The following is a 27,182-nucleotide window of genomic DNA, read 5'->3' as shown; positions in this document are numbered from 1 at the left end:
TTAGTCAAAAGAAAGTGTCCTTGGAGTTTGCTTTTACAGATGAAGAGCAGCACTCAGAAACTGATATGCAAATGAATGTCTCACATTGTCCGACAATAACAACCTACATCCTTGTCACCGACTGTACTCAAGTGATTTTCTTTTTTCTACTTGAAGACACGGTGTGCTGAAATACGTCACCACTGAAAGCTAATATTCATGTTTAACTTTTTATGTACATATGAAAGAGAAGTGTGTAACCTGAAGTAAGCACAGCCATCTGTGACTTATAGTGGGATTTCATGGGTTCTTGCAACAATGAAGAGGTTGATTCGTCGTCCTAATGTGCTCAGTCAGCATTTTAAAAATACTTCACTGCCCACCAATGTTTATTTGGATGACTTTTGTCCAATCACAGAATCCAGCCGGCTCACTGAGGCCGCCAAGAAGCAGGACATGCAAGTCCCACATTTTACAGACTTTCATACAAACCTCTGATGTATGGGCTGAGTGAGCAGCACTTTCTCTGCACTGAAATGATGTGCAGACAAACACCAAAAGGCGGCCCTTCCTCCCCTGTCTTTGTCCCAAACATGCAACATCCTCCCTCATTCCCTCTTCGCTGATTTACATCCTCATTTACCGCAAGCGTGACCTTCTTTGGTGACAACATTCACACTTTTTTGCCCTTTGCACAATCTCAACCTGCCACAGCAGGTGGTGAGTTATCGAACAAAACTATTTATTTATTTGTTCTTTACCTTTTAAGTTTAAGCATTGCATTGAGTTTTATTGCAGGGGGAGTATTTTTTTAAAAATGGCTTATTTTGTACTGCAAAAGCTTTTCCCATAAAAAAATCTTTCTTATTACTCATTCCTGGCCTCTGGAAGCATTCAGGAAATGTCAAATAAAACTTAATCCACAGAAGTGATTCTTACCCTAAAATAACAGTTTTTGACCCAAAAGGAGGAGGAGGAGCTTCTGGTGAAACCACATATTTATTCTCCCCGTTTCTTCCGCAGTTCTGGCCAATTTTACTTCTTATTAAACTAGCTAGCAGCAATGCTATCACCAGCAGAATGAAGGGTTACTCTGCAGGAGGTAGGGCAGGTGCCTCTTCAGATTACTCTTTCTCTTCAACAGATAGACAGATCACTGAGTCACTAGACAATAGTAGGTCATGGTCCTATCTGCAGTACCTGCAGTGGCGCATATTTTGTTTCTGTTGATCACACAACCTCATTGCTTGGTCCTTACTGTGAGGCGCCATAGGCAGGAACTGTGAGCTTCCCGAGGATGTGCATTAGACATAACATAAAAATAATGTTTTAATGATGTATTTTTAAGTCCTGTTGTAGAGTACCTGAGCCAGATTGCACACACAAACAAGAGGGGCTTTAATTTGTGCTGCATCCGTCTTTACAAAGTCTTACATGGCTTTAAAAAACCTTGAGCTGAACCTGACGATGCGACACATTGTCTTCACACAAGCCTACGTGCTCCGGTAGGTCTTGATGATATCTTTGATTGTCCTCCTGCAAATGGGGCAGCATGCGTTGGCCATCTTCTTGAGTTTGAGGCCGCAGGTGTAGCAGAGACACATGTGTCCACAGGCGTAGAGGACCGTGTCCACCACATTCTCGTAGCAAATGGTGCATTCGTCGCTCCACGAGCCTGAGCAGGATGGGAAGGTAGGGGACTCCGGATGGCTGGAGAATGGAGAGCTTGGGGTTGTACCTAACGGTGGCGAGAGGAAAGAGATTAGAGATGTGTGAGTGTGCAAGAGAGAACTTTAACCAAAAAATGCCAAATTTTGGAGGAGGGCTTCATGCAAACAACTCTAGTTGCATTGCTAGGCTCACACTTGTGACACAAATATCCAGTGCACCTTTTATTTAAGATGTTAATATTCCTGCTGTTTTCTCTGTTAATGAAGTTTCTTATGGTGCCATTATCTGAGTTTTCCTGTCGTGCTCTCTGCAGCTTGGAGCAGGAGGGAGGTCTGGGATCACAGCTTTTTTATTGTCACAGCTGTTTTCTGGTTCTCCTGCATGTCTGCATTTAAATCAATTTAATAAGCAAAGAAACCCCCCCCCCCCATCTGGACAGAAAATCCAATGGGGGGAATAGAGAGAGAGAGGAGTAAACTGGAACACTTGGACAAACCTGTGGAGGACGAAAAGACTGTGTAGTAGTTGGCGTTGAGGCTCGAATTGAGGTTGATGTTCAAGGGTGTGTTGAGGTTGGGCTCGGAGTTGCCGCTGCCAAGCATTGTCGGGGTGTTGGGTGTACAGGATGGGGAGCTGGGGACCGACACGCCTCGTAGGTCCGGGTGTGGAGATGAGCCTGAAGGTACAGAAGAGACATCTGGGTCACCACAAAGATTTAGCAACATACAGATAATCTATGAAAGCAAGTGTTCAAAAGATCCAAATGCAATGCTTTCGTAACTGGGAATCAAATATTTCCATATTTCACACTCTGAGGAGTTAGTCAGAGCTGATAATTAGCAAATGGAGGTGAGTGAATATCTTGTTGCATCTCTGCAACTGTCTGTCACTCTCTCTCACACTCACACATACATTAAATCTCTGCAATTACCGAGCAGATGACTTGTGAGGCAACAGCGTCTGTGTGTGGGTGTGTGCGAGTGAGTCAAGAGCCTATGAGTTGATGTAGTCTCGTCAGAGACGCCAAGCACCTCCACCCCCCCTTCCTTCATGAGCCCATGATCCCTCTGGGTAGGGTACAAAATGCTTTCACAGACGGTCTGTTGTCTGTCCCGTGTGATCCGTCCCCATCCGCTCCCCCATACCCATCGGCTCTGGCATCAGTTCTCATATTGGCAGACAAATTCTAATCCAGTCTGCCTGGCAGGCACACGTCATTGTTGTTTATACATTGTCCTTCAACTGACCATGGCAGAAATATTGCTACCATGTCGGGCTGGCCGCTAACTTGGCACCACCGTCCTTCCATGTGTCAAATGATCTAATATTGGTAGTTTACATCCTATCACACGCCACAATTTGCTTGTCCAAATGTTCTTACAATGACAGTGTTTAGGGGAGAAATGAATAAAAAAGAACCACAGATGGTGAGAGATTGCTAAAATAAAGAAATACTGTTGTTTATAACAAAAAAAGACACATTTATGTGGTCTGTTGTTAGCAGAAAAATGCATACAGTTTGTTGCATAACTCTAACTATGTGCTGCAATCCACTGCTCTGAATTTGGACCACTCCAACCACTGCAGTCTCAGTTTCAGCCTACGTAGACAAACCGTAGTAGCTTTTTAGTCATGCAACAAACGACTTGCTGCTTAAAAAATGAACAGACGCAGCAAAATATACATGAATACAGTACTTCTGGTAATCCATACAAAACCCTTCCATAATTAGTATGGTTTTTAGTTTAGCGCTGAGATCAATGTGTTTGTACCACTTTGCTGAAACAGGCTTTTTTGAGAGTCATCTATTTATTTATATCATTTTATTTAGAGTGGATACAGAGAAGTGTATGCATACTGTAGCATTTACACACCATTCCATTACCTACTTATCGTGATCCATGTGGCAGCCCGGCTGTTAGCAAATGTCTTGGTCAACTCTAATAAGGCAGAATGGATAACCTTCATGTCTATTCATGTACCCTTTCATCAAGCATACCTTTCATCTTCTCTTGTATTATGAATTTACTGCCGGCTGTGTGACCAGAATGAGTATGTGAATGTCTTTAGTTATGCAGACAGTACAGGAGACTTATTTGTGGTTGAGCATGTGGCGGCTTTCAACAATCTGTAAGTCAGGTTTTACAGTTGCAATAACATATTTTTTGGGCCACTAGGGGGCAGCAGACACAAGCTTGTAAAAACAACATTAGCATAACTTTTTTGAGCCGACATGTAAAACGAAATGACTGCTCATTTATACATTCAGCAATTGAGGACGGTGTAGCCAGGTTGGGCTGGTTTACGCCCAATTTTGCTTTTTTTGAGTAAGTTGGGTGGTGAAAAAAAATGGCTTCACTCTGGGCACAGGCTAGCCGCTAACTGTGTCTTTGTGTCATAGAGTTTTGGAGCTTTTTCACTGAAATCAGCTTTCTGATTGAGCCGAAAATGAATAGAGCGATGGAAGTGAACAAAAATAGAGTTAAAAGAAATCAAAAAAGAAATCCAATCTGTAGAACTGAAGGGAGCTTCAGAGTCGGGTGACAATTCCCTGTAGGTGTGTCACCCCTTTCAAATTTGATAAATTGTTCATATAAAAATATTGATTATAGCGGCTTTAAGATTACACAACTGCCAAAGGTCATTATTGATTCCAAATATCTCACATGAAATTATAAAGATAACACGGACAAAATGACCATGTGAGAGCAACAGACTTCCATCTGTTCCACTTCACAGGCTTGACAACACCCAGCCATGACAAACTGTCACTTGCCTCACTGGCTAGATGTTTCCATGGCAACTCGTGGCATGCGGCTTCAGCGAGTGGGTGAGCAGAGACGTCACAAATGCACTCCCCACAGCTGGAGTGGGTAATGACTCGGAGAACGGGAGCCGTGCGGGGGGTTGTGTTAGAAAATGCACAGGGAAAAAAGGAGATGATTGGCGGACCAGCGTTAAGGGAACGTACTGTGGGTGGAAAACCCAGCATCTCAAACCTCTTTGCAATTACATTTTAATAATGCATATGGAGGGCATCATAAGGAGCTATCACGGACCCCATCCTGATGCATAATGCTGGCTGCTGGGAGCCCACGCAAGACAGAAATAACCTCCTCAGCCCGGGTCTGACTGACTACATGAAAGAGAGGAAACACTGAAATCCAGAAATGAATCACGAGACAGAATTTAAACTAATTCTAACAAACCAAACATCTATTAAGTTTCTCAGAAAATTTTGCCTGTAGTAATTCATTAACTGTAAAATAAGAGGTTAACCTGCTGGAAAAGAGTTAATAGACGATAACACTTAGATGAATGAATTGCCTTTATCTGTGGCGACTGCACACAAATCAAAAGCACTCTGCAGAAGATGTGTTAAATGTCCCAGAAAATAATCTCTAAGCGATATCAGAGAGTAGTCTCAAAACTAGGTGAACATTGCTACAACATTCAAAGAATGTGTTGGGTAGAAATATACAATAACATCATCTGAAGATCTTCAGATGGAGGCTAACAAACCTTTGACTCAAACCAGACAACAGTTTCTCTCATGTCATCAAAACCATAGCTTCATCACCACAGCATTTGCAGGGTTCATAATATGCTTGGTTTAATTTTCACTTTCAAAATCAAAAGAATCCAGCAATTATTTTGAAGAGGAAAATAATACCAAAAAGTACAACCACTGCTAGTCATTACTACCATTTTCAACAGCTCCTGAACCCGTTAGACATTATCTACCTCATTTTGAGTCAAACCGTCCAAACTGTGCATGTAGCCCCACATCAAGGCATGATTAACTTCAGGTATATCATTGTGTGAAATCTGCTGGAATCAAACGGTGCTGACAGAAACTCAACTTTAACTGAAGATACAAAGTTAACATATGCAAAACTGTGAGGGGGGGGGTTGAATGTAAATTCCCAAGAGATATATGAGTTGATTAAAAACTCAAGGGAGCAGCCCAGACAGCTAAGGAGGGGGAAACTATTTCATGACTCGGCCGAGTGGGAATTCAGCCTCCAAAGGTCATTGAAGGATTTCAAACTGCAATAACTTCTAAATTAAAAAAGTATGTTACGATCTATATGGAACATGCTCCATTCCTTGAACCGTGATTTGATTTAAAAGTCAAACTTTTGCTAAAACTAATGCAAATATGAAACTATCGGTCTGTGTAGGTACTTTTTCATTTTGCTTGTACCAAAAAGGCTAAAATCTTAGTTTGTTCCTTTCCCTTTGAGTTGTGGGTTTTCTGCCACAATCCAAGAACTTGGGGGACATAACACCTGACTCTGAATATGGATAAGAAGGCAATGGTAAAATGAAAAGCAACTAGTCTTCAAACATAATTACTAATGATTGTTGAGAGTTGTTTTTGGAGGAAATAATAACAGTTCCGTTTTTTCCTGAATGTTTACATTGAAAAAAATGATTTGCTTTGCAGTCCCAAACTGATTTAAGAACACAAAGCTGTTTGTTTGCAGTTAACACACAATCTAAGTGATGTGAGCTCGTACCTAAAATCCTGAGTTGTGTGAAGTTGCCGTGCAGACCGTAGAACATCCAGAGGGGTCTGGAGTTATCGACACACAGCTGCATCCCTGCACTGATGCCGTTATGGCTCATCATGACCTCCCCTTCTGCGTTTACCACAAAGCCCAAGATATCTCCACTGTGGAGCGGCACCGCCACCCGACACACGGCCCAGAACTCCTTGCGGTCGACCAGGGATTCTGGGTTGGATGGGAGGTCGCTGGGCCTCAGGGTGGCTGGGTCACATGATGTCACACCGTAAGAGAGAGACCCAGGCCGTGTGACACCTGCCTTCACCTTCACAAACACCGTCTCCGAGAGGTGCATTGGCCGGCTGGTGAACACCAGGGTCCTCTCGTCACCACGGTGATCCAGCCGCGCCACCGTGTGCTTGTCCAGCACCGTAACGTGGACGCCGTGCACCGAGTGGAAGTGCAGATCATTGTCCAAATGGCTGGGCAGCAGCGAGCACTGCTGCGAGTTCTGAGAGTTTTGGGGCACATGGCAGGAGGCGGAGCTTAGGCGTTGTAGCTGTTCCTCTTCCTCATCATCATCCTCCAGATGCGTCTCCTGTTGCTGCAGGCTCAGGTCACACAGGCTGATGGAAAGGCGAGGGTCATCACCGTTTCGCTGAATGGAGGCCCGGTGGGCGGCAGCAAAAGATCGAGGACGCAGGCAGTCCAGGGTCACCATCTCGCTGTCTGTAGGGGGAAAAAAACACACAGGAATGATTTATACTCGCTCGTTTGTAGTGTTTTAAAAAGAAAAAATCAATCTGAACCAACACAATGTCTGTGGCTTATACAGTCACAAAAATCTCCATTTACTGTCTTTCAAAGTGTCCACAGAACCAAATTTCATCCACGTACCCACTAAGTATTTCGCTTATTCCCATGTACAACTTGCTTTATTCACTGTCTTTCCACAGTTTATTCATCATACCTGTCATTGTAAAGAAATGGTGCCTTCCAGCTCCTCTGCTTTATAAAGTACTCATACTAATGCACTCTCCGTACTAAGGCTCAAGAATTTCAACAAATATGGCAACGTTTACATTCATAGAAACATATCAGGACTTTAAGTGGGGGCTTCGGTAGCTGCCGGCCAGTGGCTACATCACAGTAAAAGAGACGTAACGGCTTTATGTAACGTTGGGAGTATAAGAGATGCACATAAAGCCACTGAAAGACAATGAAGCTCAGCTGTGTTTGAGCCTCCCACTCTGTCTTTAGCTCGGAGTCTTGTAATAATAAACCACATTTTCTTACTTATTTTATTTCTTCTTATACCACAATTAAAGGCTGAAAGGTTGTGAAGATGCAGACATTATTGTTAGCAATTGAATCCACACGTAGGATTTAAAAAAACTCTTTAATGGAGCCAGTTTACCTTCAGTCTTTGTCAAGGACTAAAAGTGTATGAATAGTATTCAGTGGGCGTCAAATAGCTGAAATGAGCTGCAGCACGTCCTAGCTGTTTACATAACAAACTGTCTCAGCAGCAGTGACTGTATTCTACCTCCATACACAGTCAACATTTTTAAATGTGTGTCTGGAGGCTAAAAGCAGCTTTTTTTTTTCGATCGTCCAAAGGGAAAGGCATTTTAAAAACTGTATCATATGTCCCTCTCACAAATAGCCCTTCCTATGCTAATTCTGCTCACTGTAAAATAGAAGCCACATGGGAACATCGAGGCAAAGTGGAAAGAGCGAGTCTTTCCGTGCACACATTCGGTACAAAAGGATCTGCATCGCGGCCCGCTTAGGGACATGCTGCCATATTTAACATGGCCCTCCAAGACGGGTTAAAATTAGCCTGATTGGACATTTGAGGAGAGATGGGAGGGACGGGCCGAGGGATGATTGACACGATGGCTGAGTTGTGTGGCTCTTAGCCTCGATCTGCTTTGGGCTTCCCCTGTGGTAAGTGGATGCAGTTAGGAGAGTGCGACAGAGGAGAGGATGAAAAATAGGGTGGGGAGGACACTTGAGAGAAGGGGCATACCTCACCAGCTCCTCCTTATCAGACAAAGACAGCACATCTCCGGCCAGCCACTGATAAACTGCTTGAACTTAATTACTTCCTCAGTCAAGAGTGTCCACAACCGAGCATGAGGCTCTTATTATTAGCAGCCTTATCGTCTTCAAGGCAAAGTTAGCCGACTTTGGGCTACAAGAGATAATTTCTATTCCTGCTATTGCGGCTTCCTGGGGTTCACAGTTTGAGTGGCGCAGCAGTCAAAACAAGTCGTGAGGAGAATAGCAACATTACTGTACAAGGAAGTTTCGACCTATTGTGGAAAAACAAGATTTACAAAAGATAAAAGACGACAAAAGAATGAAAGATAAAGACGTGAGCCACATAAATATGTATGATCTCTTCTTTTGTTTGGTCTAAAAGGAGTCTGGGAGAGAATTTAACACATAAAACAGCTGACAAATATGAAACGCTTCGAGTCACACAGCGAGATTACGCAGATGAAACACACAATACGCTGTGTTTATCTTCTGTGTCCTAGCATGGACGTGTTTATGTGTGTACACTAACATTCTTGGCAAACACACACAGAGCAGAGATATACAGTCCTGTTCAAACCTTTCTGTATCATTCAGTGATACCCAGCCAGGGTACCTGTAATCTCTATGAACAGATTCTGCATTCATTTTATGTATTTTATTTTACCAGGAAGTCAACACAATAAAATACAATTTATACATACATATACACATTAATGCAAAATCTCTAGGCAATGCTAATATTTTGGCATCGGAAGCGCTCTAGTTTCCGTCTGTAGGCTGAGTAGTATTCACTAGTTATGTTCGAAAAGGCTTTGGAAGAGGGCAGTTCAAAAAGCAAAAGCGGCGGAACGCATTGGCCGAAATGTATTCTGGGAACCCACCATATATCGTGTGATTTAGATTTTTTGGGCTTAAAATTAGCCTGTAACCTTGCTACTTGTGAAACAATCCAGTTGTACATGTAGTCTCTGAACTTCAACTGCAGTTGCACATCTCAAGTTGCGAACCAGACTGCAAACAATAAGCAGCGCACACAGAAGGAAGTCTTTGCCTAGATATCCGCTGGCTACACCAGAATCCCAGAAGTATGCGTTGACCCCAGACGCTTATTTGTTGTCAGACCGAGGTATCTGTACGCCTGGGGGTACGTGGAAATGTTGTGAGCCATACTTATTCGAGAAAATGGAAATTACGATGTCATTAAATATATATATACTTATATAAATACTCAAATACAGAGTCAGCTATAAAAGTTATTAAACTATTAGCAAGCGAGCACAAAAGTTGGAACAGTTATCTGAATATGGTTATTCTACACTGTAATGTAAGCCTATTATAGAGAGTCAACATGTCTACAGGTGACTAAAACTATGTATCTATTGAGGCGTGCGTGTATTCGGCAAAGATTCTGAGAGTGGTGACTGATGCCATTTGGATATAAAAATATATATAGATGTATGTATATATATATATCCGTATAAATTACTTTTTTTTCCTGTCCCGTCCCAGTCACGTGATGATTACAGTTGAAGTTCGCAGCGCTAGCCTCAGGTAGCTAGCTGGAAAGCAGACAGTTTTAACGTAAAATATCATAGGAGTAAAGTAAAAAATATATAGAGAATTACTGTAGTTAAGAGCCAAAATGAACATTGTTAATGGACTACTTGATAACTATAAGTATATTATTCAAACAGCATTTGTATAGGAATGATTCTGTCCCAACTATTCGATCCAAAATGAGATTTACTGCCACACACGGGAATCCCACAGGAATCCAGTGACCCAATCGAAAAAAGGTTAGCCTCTAATTTGGACCATGACTGGTGAAAAGGAATTTGGGTTAATCTGGGGATGTGGCAAAACGTCTGGGGGAAAAAAAACACCACTGACTTTAGACATTCAAATGGCAAACAATCTTTTCATCCTTTCATAGCTGGGGTGTAAACACACTTTGTTTTTACTCTTGAGCCAAGTCTTCCTCTCAAACTGCTCACTCATTAAAATGTCGCTCACACACAGACAGGTGCAGTCTTGTCTTTTGTCCTCTGAATTATGTTAGAAAATTAAGCAGGGGCACTCACAGAAAATGAAGTGCAGCTTTGCTCAACTTTTAAGATTTAGCGATGCTTCAATGGTTTTACAAAAGCATGCAATGAACATAATGGTGATTATATTAAACTCTGACATTTTTAAGTTTCAGTCCTTGAAACTTTTGGATAGCAAGGCAAAGTCTAAATCACTTTTTTTCAGGCACAAAAACTAGAAAGACATGATTAAGTGCTTGTCTGACATCGCCAGAGTAAAATGAAGTGGTCTTTGAACAGCTCCAGCTACTCAATCTCAGGAGGAAAGCTCTGATTAAATAGAGGAACCCATACCAGACTGAAACTGTTCTGCAGGGTCAATGGCTGACCTCTTGTTTTTGGCTTTTTTTTTTTACGCATTGCAGCTGTGAGAAAAAACAATCAGAAACTTGCTAGAAAATAATGGAGGAATTTCATGGCTCTGTGGAAGTAAATACACACCCTTACTTAAACGTACACCTGCAGCAAACCCCTCTAACTGTTTCTGATTTACCTATTCAAACAAGTTCTAACCGTCAGAAACTCTTAGCCCGATCCGGAAAAACCAGTTACTGGAAAGTGAACATGATGTTGGCAAAGAAGGATGTCCCGGATATAACAGAAATACCGGCATCCTGTTTCACTGGGAAAACATTCCAGAATTACAACTAACGTAATGCGGTTAAAAAGATGCTACATTGCTAACACAAATAGCCTTGCTCCATCTAGAAATGCATTTTAGAGAGAGGCCCGAATGTATAACAGTCCAGTGTTTTTTTATCAAATGGTTCAATTCACTTTTTACGTTCCTTGTTTTAGTCTTGAATAGCTCCCAGTCAGACAATGCAATGGTACTGAATAAATGAGGGAGGGTTCAGCTGATTCCTTGGCCCAGTGGAACAGGATTAGGTGGCTTTTGGGGGCTTTAGTGAAGCTGCAACCTCTATACAAGGTCAGCTGCACCAATTGTGTGCCTGTGTGTGTTTGGGGATTTGCCCTAAGTATGCATGCCTATGAGGCCTATCCATGGCTCTGTCTAGAATGAGTGAGTGAAGTCATCTGTCATGAGAGAGGAGGCAGTGAGAAGGAGGGGTCTGTCCCAAAAAGGAGAGGGAAGGGCTTTAGCTTATCAGAGAAAAAAAAGAAAAGAGAACCGGCTCCAGGGGGAAATCTGCATTGATGAGCTTTTAAGGAGTGGTATCCTACTCAAGATAATGGCACAAGAATACGAGTGTGAAGCAGGAGGGGAGAGCGCTTACGATATCGATACACGGGCAGAAGCCCAACAGTTTGAGTAGTTCAGATGCCATGTGCAATAGGAGCCACATATGTTGCGTTTTTGAGAGATCAAGGCGAGTCTTTCGTTTAGTGCCAGATGGTTCTGAGTTTTGGACCGTGATTGTGGAAACAAAGGTGACAAATGACAGCAGTGAAAACAACTCTCAGCACTTCAGGGATGTCACAAGGGCACAGCGTTTCCAGCTTCGCTTAACTAAAGTGTATTTGCAGTGCATGCATAAAACACCATGCACTTTCACACAGCCCTGCTTTGAATCCTTTTATTTTAAACCAATGTCTTGAGTGTTGATGAGGTTTCTTTGGTGTTTCAATCTGATCTCCAATCATAGATTTATCTTGTTGTTTTGGTCAAAACACCCTCTATGACAACTGCACAGATACACTTCATACACACAGAATACAAAGTACACATGAACGTCTTCACTGGGACCAAAGTCTGTTCATCTGAAAGTGATTAGTTTCCTCTCAGAAGGCTTCCCTCTGTGCAACTCAGCTCCCAGGATCTAAACCTGACAGGCTCCATTACGATTTCTATTTTGATTTCTCCACAAATCTGTTAGTTTCCATCTGGGTTGATTAAATCCCAACTGAGCACAATAGCCTGTCCAGCAGCATTTATTTTGGTTCAACAAATCAAATCAATTCCAAGCACTGAGATCACTTGAAACAGAGTTCACATAAATACATAGACCCAAATCCTGCATGTGTACATGCCGGCAGATGTTAGGTCAAAGGACATTTTAGTTCATACAGGGCCTCTCATTTCATTGTATCCAACTGTCTGACAGAATGACTTAACTTCTAGAAGGAAAATCAAAAAAAAAAAATTATTACATTTGTAACAATGTTCGGGAGCCTGGTCAATTCTATTAATCTATTTTATAATGAGCAATGGACAAATCACTGTGTAAAGTGAAAGATTTCAGATTTCTCAGATTGCAATTCCTCTCAGCTCTATGCAGGTTTTTAACATAAATACCAGAAACTTGAAGTAAGCATTGTAAGCTGGCATTAGTATTTCTTAAAGCCCACATGCTAAACAAAATGGAAAGGCAAAGCCAATCCCCCCTTTAATGTTCCACTGAGTCTGTGAATATCTTATTTATTATTTATTCTTTCAAATCATTTCTTGGCACTTTTCTTTTCTCTGCTCTTGACTCACACCAGCCTCAGAGGCACTGTTACCATGGTTGCCTTCATCCAACGTTGTTCTCTTGCTGGCTTATTATCTTGGGCAAGGTGAACTGTTATCATCAGTTTCAACTTTTGTAATTAAGATCTTCTTCACTTTAATTTTCTTGGCCGTACTGCAAAAGCCTTGGCCAATCTGAAGTCCTGCCTCCACAATGTGTTTACTCTTTAAGATTTTTAAACATGTCGCAGCTTTGTATCATAGCATGCTAGTCTATAAATATATGTAATAAACAAGGGACTACGCTCAAGTGCCTTTGCTCTGGAATTTAGGTTATCTAGGTTATCTGAGTCCCAATTCAACCCCATGTATAAATACTACACTACTTCTACACGAATACTACACTAATCCTTGTTGTACATTGTTTTGGCAATTGGTATACAAAATAAGGTGACTCATGCACTATAATTATGTTTCTCTATTATCAGGATACAGTGCCAATTGTGCAGCTGCAGATGCCAATCAAGATGAAACTAATGCAAGCAATTGCAAATTTGAAAACATCACATTTTGCAATTAAAACAATTCACTGTAGAAGAAGACACTCAAAAATGATGTGATAATAGCATGAATGTTGGCATTATCAATACACTTATTTTCATCCAAAATGAATGTGAAAGTACTAAGTAGTCTAGTAACAGAAATTGTTAGATTTAGCACGTAAAGGTATGTTGGGCTGCCTCTGGGAAGCTACTGAGGACTTGTGATTGGCTGAATGCCGAGGAGCAAAGTTACAGCTTTCAGCATCAAACATGGTGGGAAAGCTAAGAGGGACGATGTACCTACTTGGGAATGGACAAGGTTACAACAGCCTTGGACCACAATCATTTCCAGCCTGATGATTTTTTTACCCAAAAAAGGTATCAACATGGGCCGAACTGGTTCTCTTGACCTGAAGATAAGTTTCAGGCTTCAGTAACTTCCATAAGAGGAGAACTTGGGCCAGGGTCCATAGTCTTGCAAAATCTTAATGGCTCAATAATCAGATTTAAATGTTCAGTCCCTTTAAAAAAAGGTTCACTTTTCATATGATTTATTGGTGTGATCAGCAGAGAGAGCCAGAGAGAGAAAAAAGAGCGACAGGCTGTAATGTGATTCATGATTTGAGTCTAATTATGCCAAAAGAATTCAGCTCAAGGAAATTACTAAATGTTTATTATATAGACGTTTAGCGTTTCTCTTTGCCTTTCTCCCTCACTGTCTGCTGTTTGCCTTTGGCAGGAAACTGATAATTGACAGATGACTTTGCATATTGTAACTCCCATGCTGGATTTCCAGTTTATTGTTTTTGGAGGATTTTGCAGTAAGCAACAGACCAGAAATTGAACGTATTGGTACAACCTCCATTTGCAGTACTTCAGGGTAATCAACCCCTTCAGGCTTATCATGTGTATCATCCATCAAAATGAACAGAAGAGTTTAGCTTTCTTATGAAGGCCAGTGGAAACAGGTAGGTACCACGGCTTTAGTGTAATAAACGTGATTAAAGAAACAGTTGAACACAGAATTTAAAGTTTTACTTATATTTGATGTTTTATAGCCCTCATTTTGTTTTTCACCCAGTCTTTGTATTTCTGGCCGCCTGTGTCAGGTTGCACCTTTCTGACCCCACTATATTTAAAACCACTTCATCCACAAATCAAAACCTGTGAAACTCCACATAATCTGCGTTGACAAGTGAAACAATAGGTGAGATCTGAGGTGAGTGAGCGTTAGGCACACGGACAAAAATAGACACAAAGAAAGGAAAAGTACAGCACAATCAGGTTGAGACAACCCAACATGTTTGTGCAGCACCGAGCTTTTAAGCATTTACACGCTGTCTCTTCATCTGTTAACAAAACAGGTATGAGTCAAAGGTGCAGTGATGTTTAAATGCTTACAGACTGTTTACATGTTTGTTAAAAAAACACAAGTATCACATGATAACTACAGTTTAAAATGGTTACAGACAAAACTGTGATATATTTCAAATGTGCACTAATGAAATAAAAAAGTACATCAGCTTGCTGGCTTTATGATGCTTTAGCTTAATGCATGCTAACATGCTCTGAAATAGTGTTTATAGTGCCAGAAAAGCGCTGGCAGGACACTGGGGAGCACTTCACAAAATAAAACTCCCACTGTGCGTGGATTTTTATGTCTTGACAACATATCACCACTCTAACCGCCATTGTATGATGGACTGGCATTGTCCCTTTGGTTTTTGTTATCTACTTAAGCCATCTATTGTGTTTGACATCGTTTTTTGCTATGAGCACCCACCGGAGGGCTGCCTGAAAAGGAGCGACAGTGACAACACCAGCGCCTGTCTTAAAAGTTCAGAGACTTGAGATGCTCAGAGTGGCTTCACAAAAAAGTTGGAGAGCTGTGTGCAATGCTTTTTGGCATGATGGTGATAGATGAGAGGGGACATTAATATTAGTAAGATAGTCCATTGAAATCCCTCCAAATCATTGTCGAGACATTTTACACAAAACTACATATTGGCGCCATAGAAAAAGACCAGGGATCAGCAAAGTCATAATCTAGGGACTATGAATGTATCGAGTGGAGACATTTCACAGGCTAAGTAAAAAATCAAACCTGCTGGACCCCAAAGTCATCGAGTTTCATTCTCTGGAGACCATGAACGGTTGTGCAAAATTTTATGGACACCCATTTTACATTTATTGATAAAGACAGAATTTCATTCCCTTCCACAGCAGCACGCCACTAACACAACTCAAAATCTACATCAATGCAAACTGTATTCAAAAACACCAGGTCCCTCTTTCAAAACTGCTCCCTCTGTCCCCTGAGGTGGAAACATTAATGATGTCTCTCTGGATGTTAGTAAGCATGACAAGCATACAGCGCCAGGTTTTCGAAACCATGATGCTCTACAGGCTTAATGCATTGCAATGCCATGTACAGACATGATTGATGTCAACACCCTCCTTTTAATCACCTGAGATGAATGCAGCCTCCTGACAGGCTGGCAGCCATTTTGGATTCTTCTCTAATGACGAGGGAGACAGTTTGCAGATGATGTTAGCTGACGCCGGTCTCACGGATCACTACCAGTCTGTCAGTGATTAAGTGACTCATCTACCTCTAGTAAACAAACCCCCAGTAGAGCATCTTGCATCCATCAAAAGCTGTCTTTGACTCGCTCCGCTTATCTAACTTGGAAGGAATCCATCATACCTGTACAAAACGGTGGATGCTGTGTGGTCTCTCGGGAGTCGTCCCATAAACAAACACATTCTGTTAAGGCACGAGTAAAGGGAACACCGTTACCTTGACTGCAGAAAGGCATAGCATTCCCATATGTGTCTCGCGTCAGGGAAATGAAACTGAAAACACTTGCAAGTTATTTGTGACCTGATTTCTGGAGTTTTGACAACAAACTTGATAAAACACAAATGCTGAAAAGTTGACCAAAAAAAGGAATCTTATGTTGCAAACTTTACATTTCAAAATATGTCTGGCAGGAAATGGTAAGGGCCAGATTTTGTTTAATACTGCTCGGAGAAATATAGTAAATAGAGACCTTTCTGAAAATACTGCTGCAAATTGTGCTTTGAAAACAGTTATGTTGCTTGAGACATATTATCCACTTGAGGAAACCTTTTGTCGCCCCCCCCCAAGCCCTGTCTCAGCGTAGCACAGGCTGTTCTCTACAAAACCCAAGCAAGGCACTTCAGTCTTTATTGATAGCTGCGTGAGTAGGACAAGTGTGGTGATGTAACAGATCTTTCTTAAATTGCATGGGCAGCATTGTTGCTCTGCACAACCCCTGAGGCTCAGTTTGATTTCAGCAGATTAATTTAGCTTCCTCTCTTACGCAACACCATCTCAGCTTTCAAGCTGTCTCACTGATCTCAGGATCACCTCTGACTCCTTGCATGGGTGTCTAGCTCCTGAACTGCACTCCCTTGATAAAAGCTTAGAGAGGAAACAACACCACTCTTAAAAAGATCCTTAAACATCAGAATAATACCTGATGGCAGGGAAGCTGTTTGGCAGCAGGCTGCACTGAGAGAATAGAAAAGGCAACGATGGATAGCAGCTGTGATGAATTTGTTTATACAGTGTGTAAGGATGTAAAAGATCAAACACAAACGGTGCTTGATGCATAATATCTACAGGATCAAAACAAACGTATGACTGTACCCCTGCTAAAAGGGATCACTTTCATAGTAGGTCATTGCTATTGATCAAAATAAATAAATTAACAGAAATAGTTTAACCAGGAAGGATCATAAAAACAACAATTAGCTGAAGCAAAATAATCAAACCACTAAAAGATTTGAACAGAAAATAAATGATGCATTGTGCGTGTAACACTGGCTTCAGTAGACGTTTATACTCAGGTGGCGGCTTGCAGAAATAGTATGACACTTTCGGTAATGTGTGCTGACATGTGAGCGGAGACGCTTTCATAATTAATCAATGCAATATTTAGGACAAGGAAGCTATTCGCAGAAAGGATGTGATCGGATAAAGTAATGCTCGTACGTTGATCTTAAAATGAAAGAGTGCGAAGGCCTGAGCTGATGGTTGTGTCGGCTGGGGAATGAGGTCACATCAGAAGAATGGTTCAGCTGAGAGAAACAATGGTTAAATGGTTTGGGAAAGTCCAGATCTGTTAACACCATTCATATATATTTATTTTATCAACATAAACTCAAAGGAGAACTCCCATAAAGTTGGGGGACTCACAAAAGACAGATTAACAACAGAAAGGTCAAAATCGGAGCAGCAGATATCGAGCTATCCTGACTTTTAGTCCCTAGTATGGGACACATTCCAGATCTTTGAGTCCTACAGTTCCCATAATGCAACTCAATACCATCTTCCCTTCACGGTAAATGCCCATATCTTTCAAACCCCCATCTCAGTTTGTAACGCAGCCTTTAATGCAGAATATGAAATCTCAAGCCCAGGTCAAAATAACTCAAAGCCTATCAAATAGTGATAGTAGGTCAGGGTTTTTAATAGCTGCAACCACCTGACCAGTAGGAGCCAATATGCACAACCCGCAAAAATATGCGTTAATCAACCACCCAAAGCAGCTACAGTTAACTAGACGGATTGTTCCAAACTGTTTTCTTTATTGGTGAATAGAAGCAAAACAAGTAACCCCTCATTAAATACATGATATCTCTCTCTCTCTCAATCACACCTACGTCCTTCAGGCCCCTGAAAATAATGGATTAAGAAGCGCTTTTTCACCTCATGAAAATAATACCTCTGAGGTCCAATCAATGGACCAACCAACCAGAAGGTGTCAGCTCTAGCTGCAATCCTAAATCGATGGAGAACTCCTTTTAAAAATGTCCCTTCAGAGCCACAGAAGACATTATACACTGTCTCACAGACAGAGTGTTACTCTTAGTGACTGATCCCTATGTGTACAATTGGTGGATTGCCCCTTTAAGAAACCTTAAGCTTTTAAAACACATTATCTAGCTGACACAGCAATCTATATCACTTAAGTCGACAAGTCTATCACAACTTACTTTCTCTCATATTTTTACTGTCTTGCACATTTATCTCAAAAGCCAAATCAAGGTCACCTCACCAAGTCGTTCTCTACACTCCACAGAGCTCATTCACAGCTGCACGCTCCATTTGTCTCCTGTAAAAGAAAACAACTGCAGCAGATCTGTAACTCCCACCTGGACAGATTGTGTGATTACAAGCCCACAACAGGTGAAATTTGGCTCAATCTCTCAGCTGGTGCAGCATTACTATCAGACCCAAGTGTAAGCATCATTAAGAAACTAAATGCACCCTTCTGTTGAAGGAAAATATGCAAATGTGCCAGTTCACAGCACCAGACTTTGATGTGTCCGGCCATATTTCAGAGACTAAGTGTTTGCTGAACTTCAGCCAACTGCTTCAGACAATACTGGGCCTTTGAGATATACCACTCTCACCAGTAGTGAAGCTCCCGGGCTATAGAGTAAGGCTTATAGCCAAGTGATCCTTTAGCTGAGTGAAGGCTGAGGCTTTTCGGTTTAAGCCATCAATGTGGGGATGAAGGTGATCAATGTGGGAAAACCAGAGTAGAAACAGTGGGATTTAGGGCTGACAGCCTCATTCACAGGCACAGATTACCAGACCTACGACTAAAAAGAAAGGGATATTTTAATTTAAAACTGGAAAAATTCATTTATTCTACCATACCATTTAAACATAGATCTGTGTTGAGGGTAATTGAAGTTGACTTGGATCCACAGAGTGAGACATTCCTCTGGTTTGACTGCTTGGAAAAATCACCCCAGACATGTCACTACCTGACATCATCCCTCCTCTTTGTCTGTCCTCGCGGGATGACCAACACACTCCTCTTGTTCTTCAACAAGAGCTGTGTGCTGGTCATCACCAAGAGGCCAGTGAACCCCAGATAGTGGCACTCTGGCGCTGGATACCAAACAGTCCATCACGAGATAGCATGCTTCTCGCTGTCAACCACACGGGGAGAAATGAGGTTAAATGGCACTATCTACACAATATGGGAGCCTCCTCTATTTTTATTTATAGTGCTGACAACCCGTCTTCGTTGGAGAGACGCTGCGCAATTCTTGGAAATGGTTATAAATTAGTACTGAAGCTTACGCAAAATCCCCATTTATCTATTTCGCATAGTTTTGTATTGTTTTCCTAAATGTAGACAGCTGTTTTTGATGCATGATGTGTTTCATAAATGCATCGCAGTCTACAATCCCAACATACTCCAGATGATTCAGTGCGGTGAAAAACTGCTGGTAATGATTGTGGAGGACCTGTTTGCTCTTAATTTCTTTGATGTAATGACCGTTTAAAGAGCACGTAGAACTTGTTAGAAACGGACTTCAGAGATTTAGAAATTCCCCCTTTAGGGAGATTTCTTTGATACTAATGACCGTGGTAACTATACAATCTACCTAATCTTTCACCATCTTTTTCCACTGAGCTATTTGGAGTGGGAAAAGTGGAGCAGCTGTATGTAACATCACCTTTTAACCACTCACACTGAAAAAACATCAGATGCAGAATGTTTTTCTAGTGGTGATGCATTAAAGTAACAAGACTCTGTGAGTCTGTGAGACTGTACCGTGCTCTGAGCTAAATGCAATATCAGAATTATATCATGCTGATGTTTGATGCTGTATAATTTTTGTAGTGTTTACTATTGTAGCATAACGCATGCCTAACATGCTTCACATGTTAGGCATGCTAACATTGTAGCACTTAACACAAAGGACAGCTGATGTTTATTGGAATGTAAATTGTTTTTGAAGATCTAGATATATAAGTATTAGGCAAACTGTAATTCAGAGGATCACCAAATTCATTGAGATTCATCCTCTGGAGACCATGAATGTTTGTACCAAATTTCTTCAAAATCCTTAAAAGTCGGTTGGATATTAGTCTGGACCAAATGACTGACAGACCGTCATTGCCACCCCTAGAGGCAAGATGCTAGCATGGATAAAGATCCTTTTTATCTCCCTCTCTCAACAATAAAAGCCAAATACTATTGCTAAATTCACAATTCTATAAGAGTAATCATTTCCTGGAAAGGAGCTGGTTTTGAATGCATGACTCACCTAGCAGCTGGACCCCCTGGTGAGGCCGTAGACGTCTATGAGAGCCCACAGCGGTTCAGAGACTTGTACCCCGCTGAAGAACAGCATTGGGCTGGAGTCGTTGATGCGGTAAAACACCCGGCCCTTCTTGTCCACCCAGAAGGAGATGACGCTTCCCTCGTTGGAGAGCTCCTCCGGTAAGGCTTTTGCCCAGAAGCCGCTCTGGGAGACCAGGTCGGGGCAGGCGTACTTTGGCAAAGTGTCTGGGTTGATCCTCGATGGGTCTTTGGATGTAAAACCAAGACGGAGAGCACCACTCCAGCAGCACTGCTTTTTAGTGATCTGGAGAATACATATTTTGATTTCATGAAAACAATCAATTTAGGATTCATTTTTAAATTTACTTTTATCTTTGTTGTGTGAACTATAAGGTAAAAAGTGAGCCATGCTTTAGGCTCTGAGGCTGAATTTTTGCACTGCAGTATGTTGAGCAAAATGTTAAATGCAGCATGTTTACATGTTCGTAATAACAATTCTAACATGCTGATGTTTAGCAAGTATAATTAGCCGGTTTAACTAATAATGTCCATGTCCATTATCTTATTTTAGTGTGAAAGCATCTAACATCAGCACCAAAAACAAAGAAGATGATAAGAATGTCATTTTTTTGCAGATATTTGGTCAAAAACAAGCATTGGACAAAATTATTTTTTTTACCTGATGGCGCTAGATTAAACCAAAGTTTCAAAATTTCATCCTGAAGGGGGACTTCAATGTCTGTACCATATTTCACGGCAATTCGTCCAATTGTTGCTAGATAATCCTGAGATATTTCAGTTTAGACCAACACACAGACCAACATAGCCATCCATAGTGCCAAGGCGTTAGCTAAATGTCAATTTTAATCAAACCAAGGCTAGTTATCTCGGTATGTTTATCACCTGCAAACGATTTTTGTCTTATTTTGAGCCTCTATTTACTTTGCATTTACCGTGCCAGATAACAGTGTTCCTCACATGGCAATGCTTGCCCTGCTCTCTCACTTTCGAGACTTAGATGGCCTGATAGGTGAAGTGGAAACTTGTTCTAAGCTGCTGCTGCTTTGGCCCACACAAGAGCAGAGAAAAGAGAGAAATTCAAAACAAGGGAGAGCAAAGACGGTATAAAGTGAGCGAGAGAAAGGTAGGGGGGAGAAAAATAAAAACATGCTGGGAGGAAATGAAAGGGAGAATGAGAGAGAATGGACTTAATATTACAAAATACAGTGTGTACTTATGTTATGTTAATGCAGCATCTTGGGAGTAATAACCATTTCAAGTAATAGGTTCCCTGTATGCTTTTGGAAAGTAACGTTTTTTTACAGGTAATGATGGAAGCCATCAGGATGACTAATGTTGGTCGTGTTGTAATCCCCATGGTCGTTTCACATGCAGGACGCAAATGCTGGCAGCATCATGTTTCACAAATTACTGTTGCTTATTGACAAAACAGTTGCGTTTTTCTTGAATAGTGAAACATCAAAATGAGGGATAGGAAACAATCTCATACTACAAATTGCTTTCATGTTGAAAATTTGGTAGAAAAAAGCCTAATATAATTTTTCAGTTTATTCATTTTCTGAGGTTTTATCATAGCTGTCGCATTTGTTTATATTATGAGAACTTCTTACATTAGAATTTGCATGTTTCCATCAATGCCCCACTCATTAGCCTATTTATTTTAATTATATTTTAATATAGTATGCTGGGATCTTTCAGTTGACCCGCTATTGTCGTTTTTCCACTGTTTACAGCTTGTATTCTCAAAACATGGTCAGACTGAAAATATACTATTAATTGCAAGTCGGACACAGCTATAGTTTTACCTTCAGACGAACTTGTTCATACACAGCGATGGGTCTGTTGCTGAAGGTGATGGCGTTACAGAAGCTGGCCTGTCTCTTGACGGTCCTCTGGGACATGTCCATGACGATCTGCGAGCCCTTGGTGCTGGGATGGAAGAGGAGAGGGAAGGAGGACAAACTTCCACACGGCTGGATGGGCAGGCAGCGCTTGGGCTTGTGGTGGCATCGGTGAGATGTGGTGGGAAACGGCCCGTTCAGAGAATCTATGTGGAGGAAAGAAAAGTGGTGGCTTGCTTAGTATGGCCCACAGGTAGGGAGAAGAAAAAACATTACTGAATAAATTCTTCTTGGGGCACAATATACAGTAAAATGCTAACATCTTAGATCAGAATATATTATTAGATTACACAGCCTGCACCACCACAGGCTTCACTTTGAATATATTCTAACATTTTGAGGTGGACTCCTGGTTGTGACCTGCTGTCATATGTAATTTCCTCTCACATATCTCACCAGTTCCTGTAACATCCAATTAAGTAAAGATTAATTCAAATAATCTACTTGGGCTCTATTTTCAACTTTTCAAGGTAGCAAAGTGCAACCACACATTAACTGTTCTCTAGACATGAAAGAACGGTGTGCGAGGTAACTTCCATGCAAAAATGTCATTGGATAGAAAAAAAATACAGACTAGAATTGCTCCCTTGGTTAGGAAATAAAGGCAAATAATGTAGCTGTGAGACCTCAATACAAATTCTCTATTTTCAGCAAATGTTCATCTGTGGTAAATCCAAGAACCTCCTTATACTTCTTATTCTTTATGTTTTAACAGTTTCTCGTTGTGCTAGAACACATTTGTACAACAATCAGTAGAGAGGAGGAAGTGGAAGATAAATAAAACAAAACTTCATCTCCAACAGCTGAATTATTGCAGCAGAAAGCAAGCTTTAAGATCTTACAGGAGTTCTTTATGCATAAATGTCCAGCTGGCTGTATATTCAAGGCTACTCTTAAAATAGCGAGGCATGGCTGTTACATGTTATTTCCAGTTGTGGCTCATGTTTTAAAGAGTGCATATTATTCACAGTATTTTTGCCTGAGAGTCAAGTACACACTACCAGCCTTATCAGAATAGGAAAACAAGAAAATTACTTTTTCTTAATTGACGTTAAATGACATTTAACGTATTTTTCCCCGGCCAGAAGAAGTATCGAATAAGAGCTGACTCAAAGGAGAACATTTGACTCATAACGTGCAGCAGAGCTTTTACCATATGAACATGCGGGAATCATGACTGATCCCACTTACGGTAACCTCATAATGGAGCAAAACATCTTTTGGGGTTTTTAGACTGAAGGGTTTGCTCATTTTGATCATGAGCCGGATTTCACACTCACTCCCTTTCATGAGGACCAACTCTCTCTATTTGTGTTTCCACAGTTCTTTTCAAAGAACAACCCCAAGGTAACTATGGTGTTGTTTCTAACAGAAATTAGGTTTTTATTAAATACAACGCAGGATTATTACAGTTTGATTGGTGACATGTACAAATACAATCTCATCCAGCGATTTGATGCAGTTTTCTATACTACAATACTTAAAGTCCTCTCTACAATGCCATTTAAAGGTCTTCAAGTACCATAAAATCCAGCCAATACGCCAAGATTGGAATCCATATAAATAATTCAGGCCTCATTAACACTTCTCTGTCCTTGAGAACTGTTTGTATTTTCACACCTAAATTTGGAAGACTGTGGAGGAGCTGCTGGGTTTGTTCGTGAGAGGAGTAGACTATATGAGCCACTGCTGAAAGACGACTATTCTTGCTTTCCTTTGAGTGTCCTTGGAGGGTCAAGAGGTTTATATTGTACCCTGGAGACAAATCAATCAACACTGTCAGGATTGGCAATGCCTAATCATGTGACCTCTGAGAGCCGCTCTGATATAATGACGCTATTGGATCTTAAAGGTCTTTAAGGTTAAACTAGGAAGAGTCTTTCCCTTCACATCACAATCACAGAGGCTCTGCCAAGTGTTCTGGGCTCAGTGCAGTGTATTTGTTAAGCTCTTCGCATGCTTGTCGCTGAAGAACAATGTTGAATTGTGCTCCGTGCGCAACAGTGGTCTTAAATGAAGTCATAACAAATCCTTAAACCATATTGCATCCATGATGTCATGTCAGACGTGATGTCTTCTGGAAAACAAAACAGGACTGTATTGTACTCCATTAACGACCAGGCCCAAGACTGGATAGTGTATTTCCTGTTAAATCTGAAAACAGGAGCAACACCTCACAGGCCTTGTGCTTTACCGTCTAACCAAGAGTCCAATGACCTATTTCTTTTTCACTACATTGGTATAAGTCCTGCTGCTTTGCAATTGAATTCTCCAGTCTGTTTTCTATTTTACATCCCAGGTATCTTGGGTGTACAGCATTCAGAGCATAGAGAGGACTTTATTATCTATGAATGAAATCGGATAAGAAAATTATTGTATAATAAAAATAGCTCATTTGATTTAATGTAAATGACAGCTGGTTTGAGCCAAAAGTGCTGATGATACAGTGGCTGTTAAAGTGTGTTTAAAAAGTCATGCGACCTGACGGAGACGTCGGGGTAAACAGTGACCAGAGCTCTGTCATGATAAAAGAGAGATGCCATGACGAACGTCAGATGAGCAACTTAAGGAAGGATAATGTTACTTAAGGCACCACCGCACACAACCTGACTGCCTTTTGCTGTCATTAATTGGATATGACAAACATTGCAGAGACAAAGAGTGGCCCTGGCCAGTGTCACCTGGCCTCTTACGCTCTTACTCTGTGTTTAATCCCCAGACCCGGTCTTACTAAGGAGCCCAAACAGAGGTCCTAATGTGGTGTGACGTCTTATGGAGGCTCGATGGCCCTCTCTCACGACACAAACACTAACAGGAAGCATCCTACAGAGCTAAAGGGAATGTATATGTTTTTATCTTTCAAATATGTCATAGCTTGTGCGGTTTCAGTATAGTGATTCTTAAACACTTGTAATGTTTTAAAACATCTTCCTGTATGTATCACTGTGTAGCAGTCCTTTTACTTTTACAATGCTGTTCCTTTTTTATCTGTTGACATGTTATGAATTGTACTCTAAAATAGAAAAGACGTCAGCCTGATCTCCCCAGTTGGCTGTTTCCTTCACCGGCAATATTGTGCTTTGTAAATGATAAGAGTATTGTTGGACAAAGTTTGAGGCCTCTGGAAAAAAGTCATAGGGGTCAACAAAATACATTTTCAGTGCACAAATCTGTTGGAAGCAATTGAAAGTTAGTTGATATTATGGACTTCAAAGAAGTTTGTTTTTAGTTTCACATAAGACATTATTTTCTCGATTAGTGGATTGATAATTTGGTCAGAAAAATCAAAGTGACGTGTTTGAATGTCTTGTTTTGTCCGACCAACAGTCAGAAACCCAAAGATTGTCATCATAGAGGACAAAGGTAACCGGAAAAACATTATGTTTTTAATAAAAGTGTTTTTAATAAAAGTGTTTTTAAAAAAAAAAAAATATTAACTATCTAGCAATATTATCTAATTAATAATTAGTGATGCTTGTTTTGGAGCTATTTTATGAATCAGGAAACCCAATGTTACTTGTAATCTCAACACTGATCATTTAAAAACTTTTAAAACATTCAACACATTAAAGAGACACCTTTCTTGCAAAATGGTTTAACCTCTGTGCTAACGTCACACTGTGATATCTAAACTTCAGTAATACAATCATGCAGTTTGCCAAATGGGGAGAGTTGAGTGATTAATGAGCCCCGTGAGCTGGACAGGGGCCCTGCAACATGACAGGGATGACATATTCAGGGCCCCAACTGAGCTCTTGTCAGAGGGCCAAGGATTTCTAGTAGGACATTTCAGGAAAACAGCATTCTCATACTTAAGAGGCTGGAACTAGAGAAAATCTTGCATCTTTATTTAAAACCTAAGTGATTAAATGACTCTAGTTGCGGACTAATTTCCTGATAATTGACTGCTCAATTTATTATTGTTGCAGCTCTATTAACATAAGCTCTATTGACATAATAGCTAACTTCTCATTTGATGAACCAATGTTTATTGTGGAAACTTTGAAATAGCCAGAATACAATACAAACAATTAACATACAGAGATCTTAATAAAACAGCAATAACAAATCAAATACACTTTATATTCATGCCTTGGTTTTAAACTTATTTATGGTGTTCGGCACATTTAAATTGCAATAGGAAAATAAGTTTAGGTAATCATGTTGAATGTATGTATCACTTACAGAAAGCAAATGAAAACGACAGACATTACAATTGTCTCTGCAAATAACTAATAAGTAACTCAGTAATTAAAAAAACTAAATGATGTGTTGTATTAGCCAGTTAGGTAGATAGTGTTTGATGCACCTGTTTGGTAAATGTAGGATCAATTTATAGCCAAGTGAGTAGCAAGATAAAAAGTACATACAGTTGTGACACAGTTTACCAACATGGAGGCATTCAGTATGTGTATCACTTACAAACAAATAACAAGCCATGGGGGAGAAGTTATGACCCAACTTGGTTTAGTTTATCCTTTCTGACTTCTTTTAATTAGTCTGTAAAATTCACCAAGTAGAAGAACAATGTTGCGAAACATGCATCTCTGGGATGTTTTTTTATAACATGATAATGTACAGGGTTATCACATTGTGATTTCCTTCCTCCTATTGAAAGCCAGTCGTGACTTACAGAAGGTGGAAAAACTTGGCTTCTTTCACTTCTCATTTATTTTAGTCAACCAGGACGCCTACAGTTTTCATGCAGACAGGCTCGAGGCTGCACGAGCACGCTCCCAACTCGATTACACACCGTCTCCTAATAATACAATCATTATAAGCACATTAGTTATAAAGGATCAATACCGGTGATGCCAGATGCCCTTACCGTAGAAGGTGTTCCTGGTGATCTGACCTCCCATGGCTGGATGCAAGGTGCGTTCACCTTCCTCTCTCACT

At 40.8% G+C, this 27,182-nt stretch overlaps 1 protein-coding gene across 1 annotated transcript; it reads right to left on the bottom strand.

The window, feature by feature from the left end:
• Positions 1-1,472: 1,472 nt before the first annotated feature.
• LOC129092631 (E3 ubiquitin-protein ligase NEURL1-like) lies at positions 1,473-27,182 on the bottom strand. The gene is made up of 8 exons (XM_054600640.1): positions 27,112-27,182; positions 22,188-22,429; positions 20,358-20,665; positions 18,366-18,374; positions 14,321-14,325; positions 6,174-6,890; positions 2,181-2,326; positions 1,473-1,718 (listed from the first exon to the last, which is right to left on the bottom strand). The coding sequence occupies exons 1-8, from the start codon at positions 27,143-27,145 to the stop codon at positions 1,473-1,475; spliced, it is 1,707 nt and encodes a 568-aa protein (XP_054456615.1). The 5' UTR covers positions 27,146-27,182.

This window comes from Anoplopoma fimbria, chromosome 6, assembly GCF_027596085.1.
Source record: "Anoplopoma fimbria isolate UVic2021 breed Golden Eagle Sablefish chromosome 6, Afim_UVic_2022, whole genome shotgun sequence".
NCBI lineage: Eukaryota > Metazoa > Chordata > Actinopteri > Perciformes > Anoplopomatidae > Anoplopoma > Anoplopoma fimbria.
The sequence above is the reverse complement of the archived record's forward strand: the minus strand, read 5'-3'. Positions and strand labels throughout refer to the sequence as shown.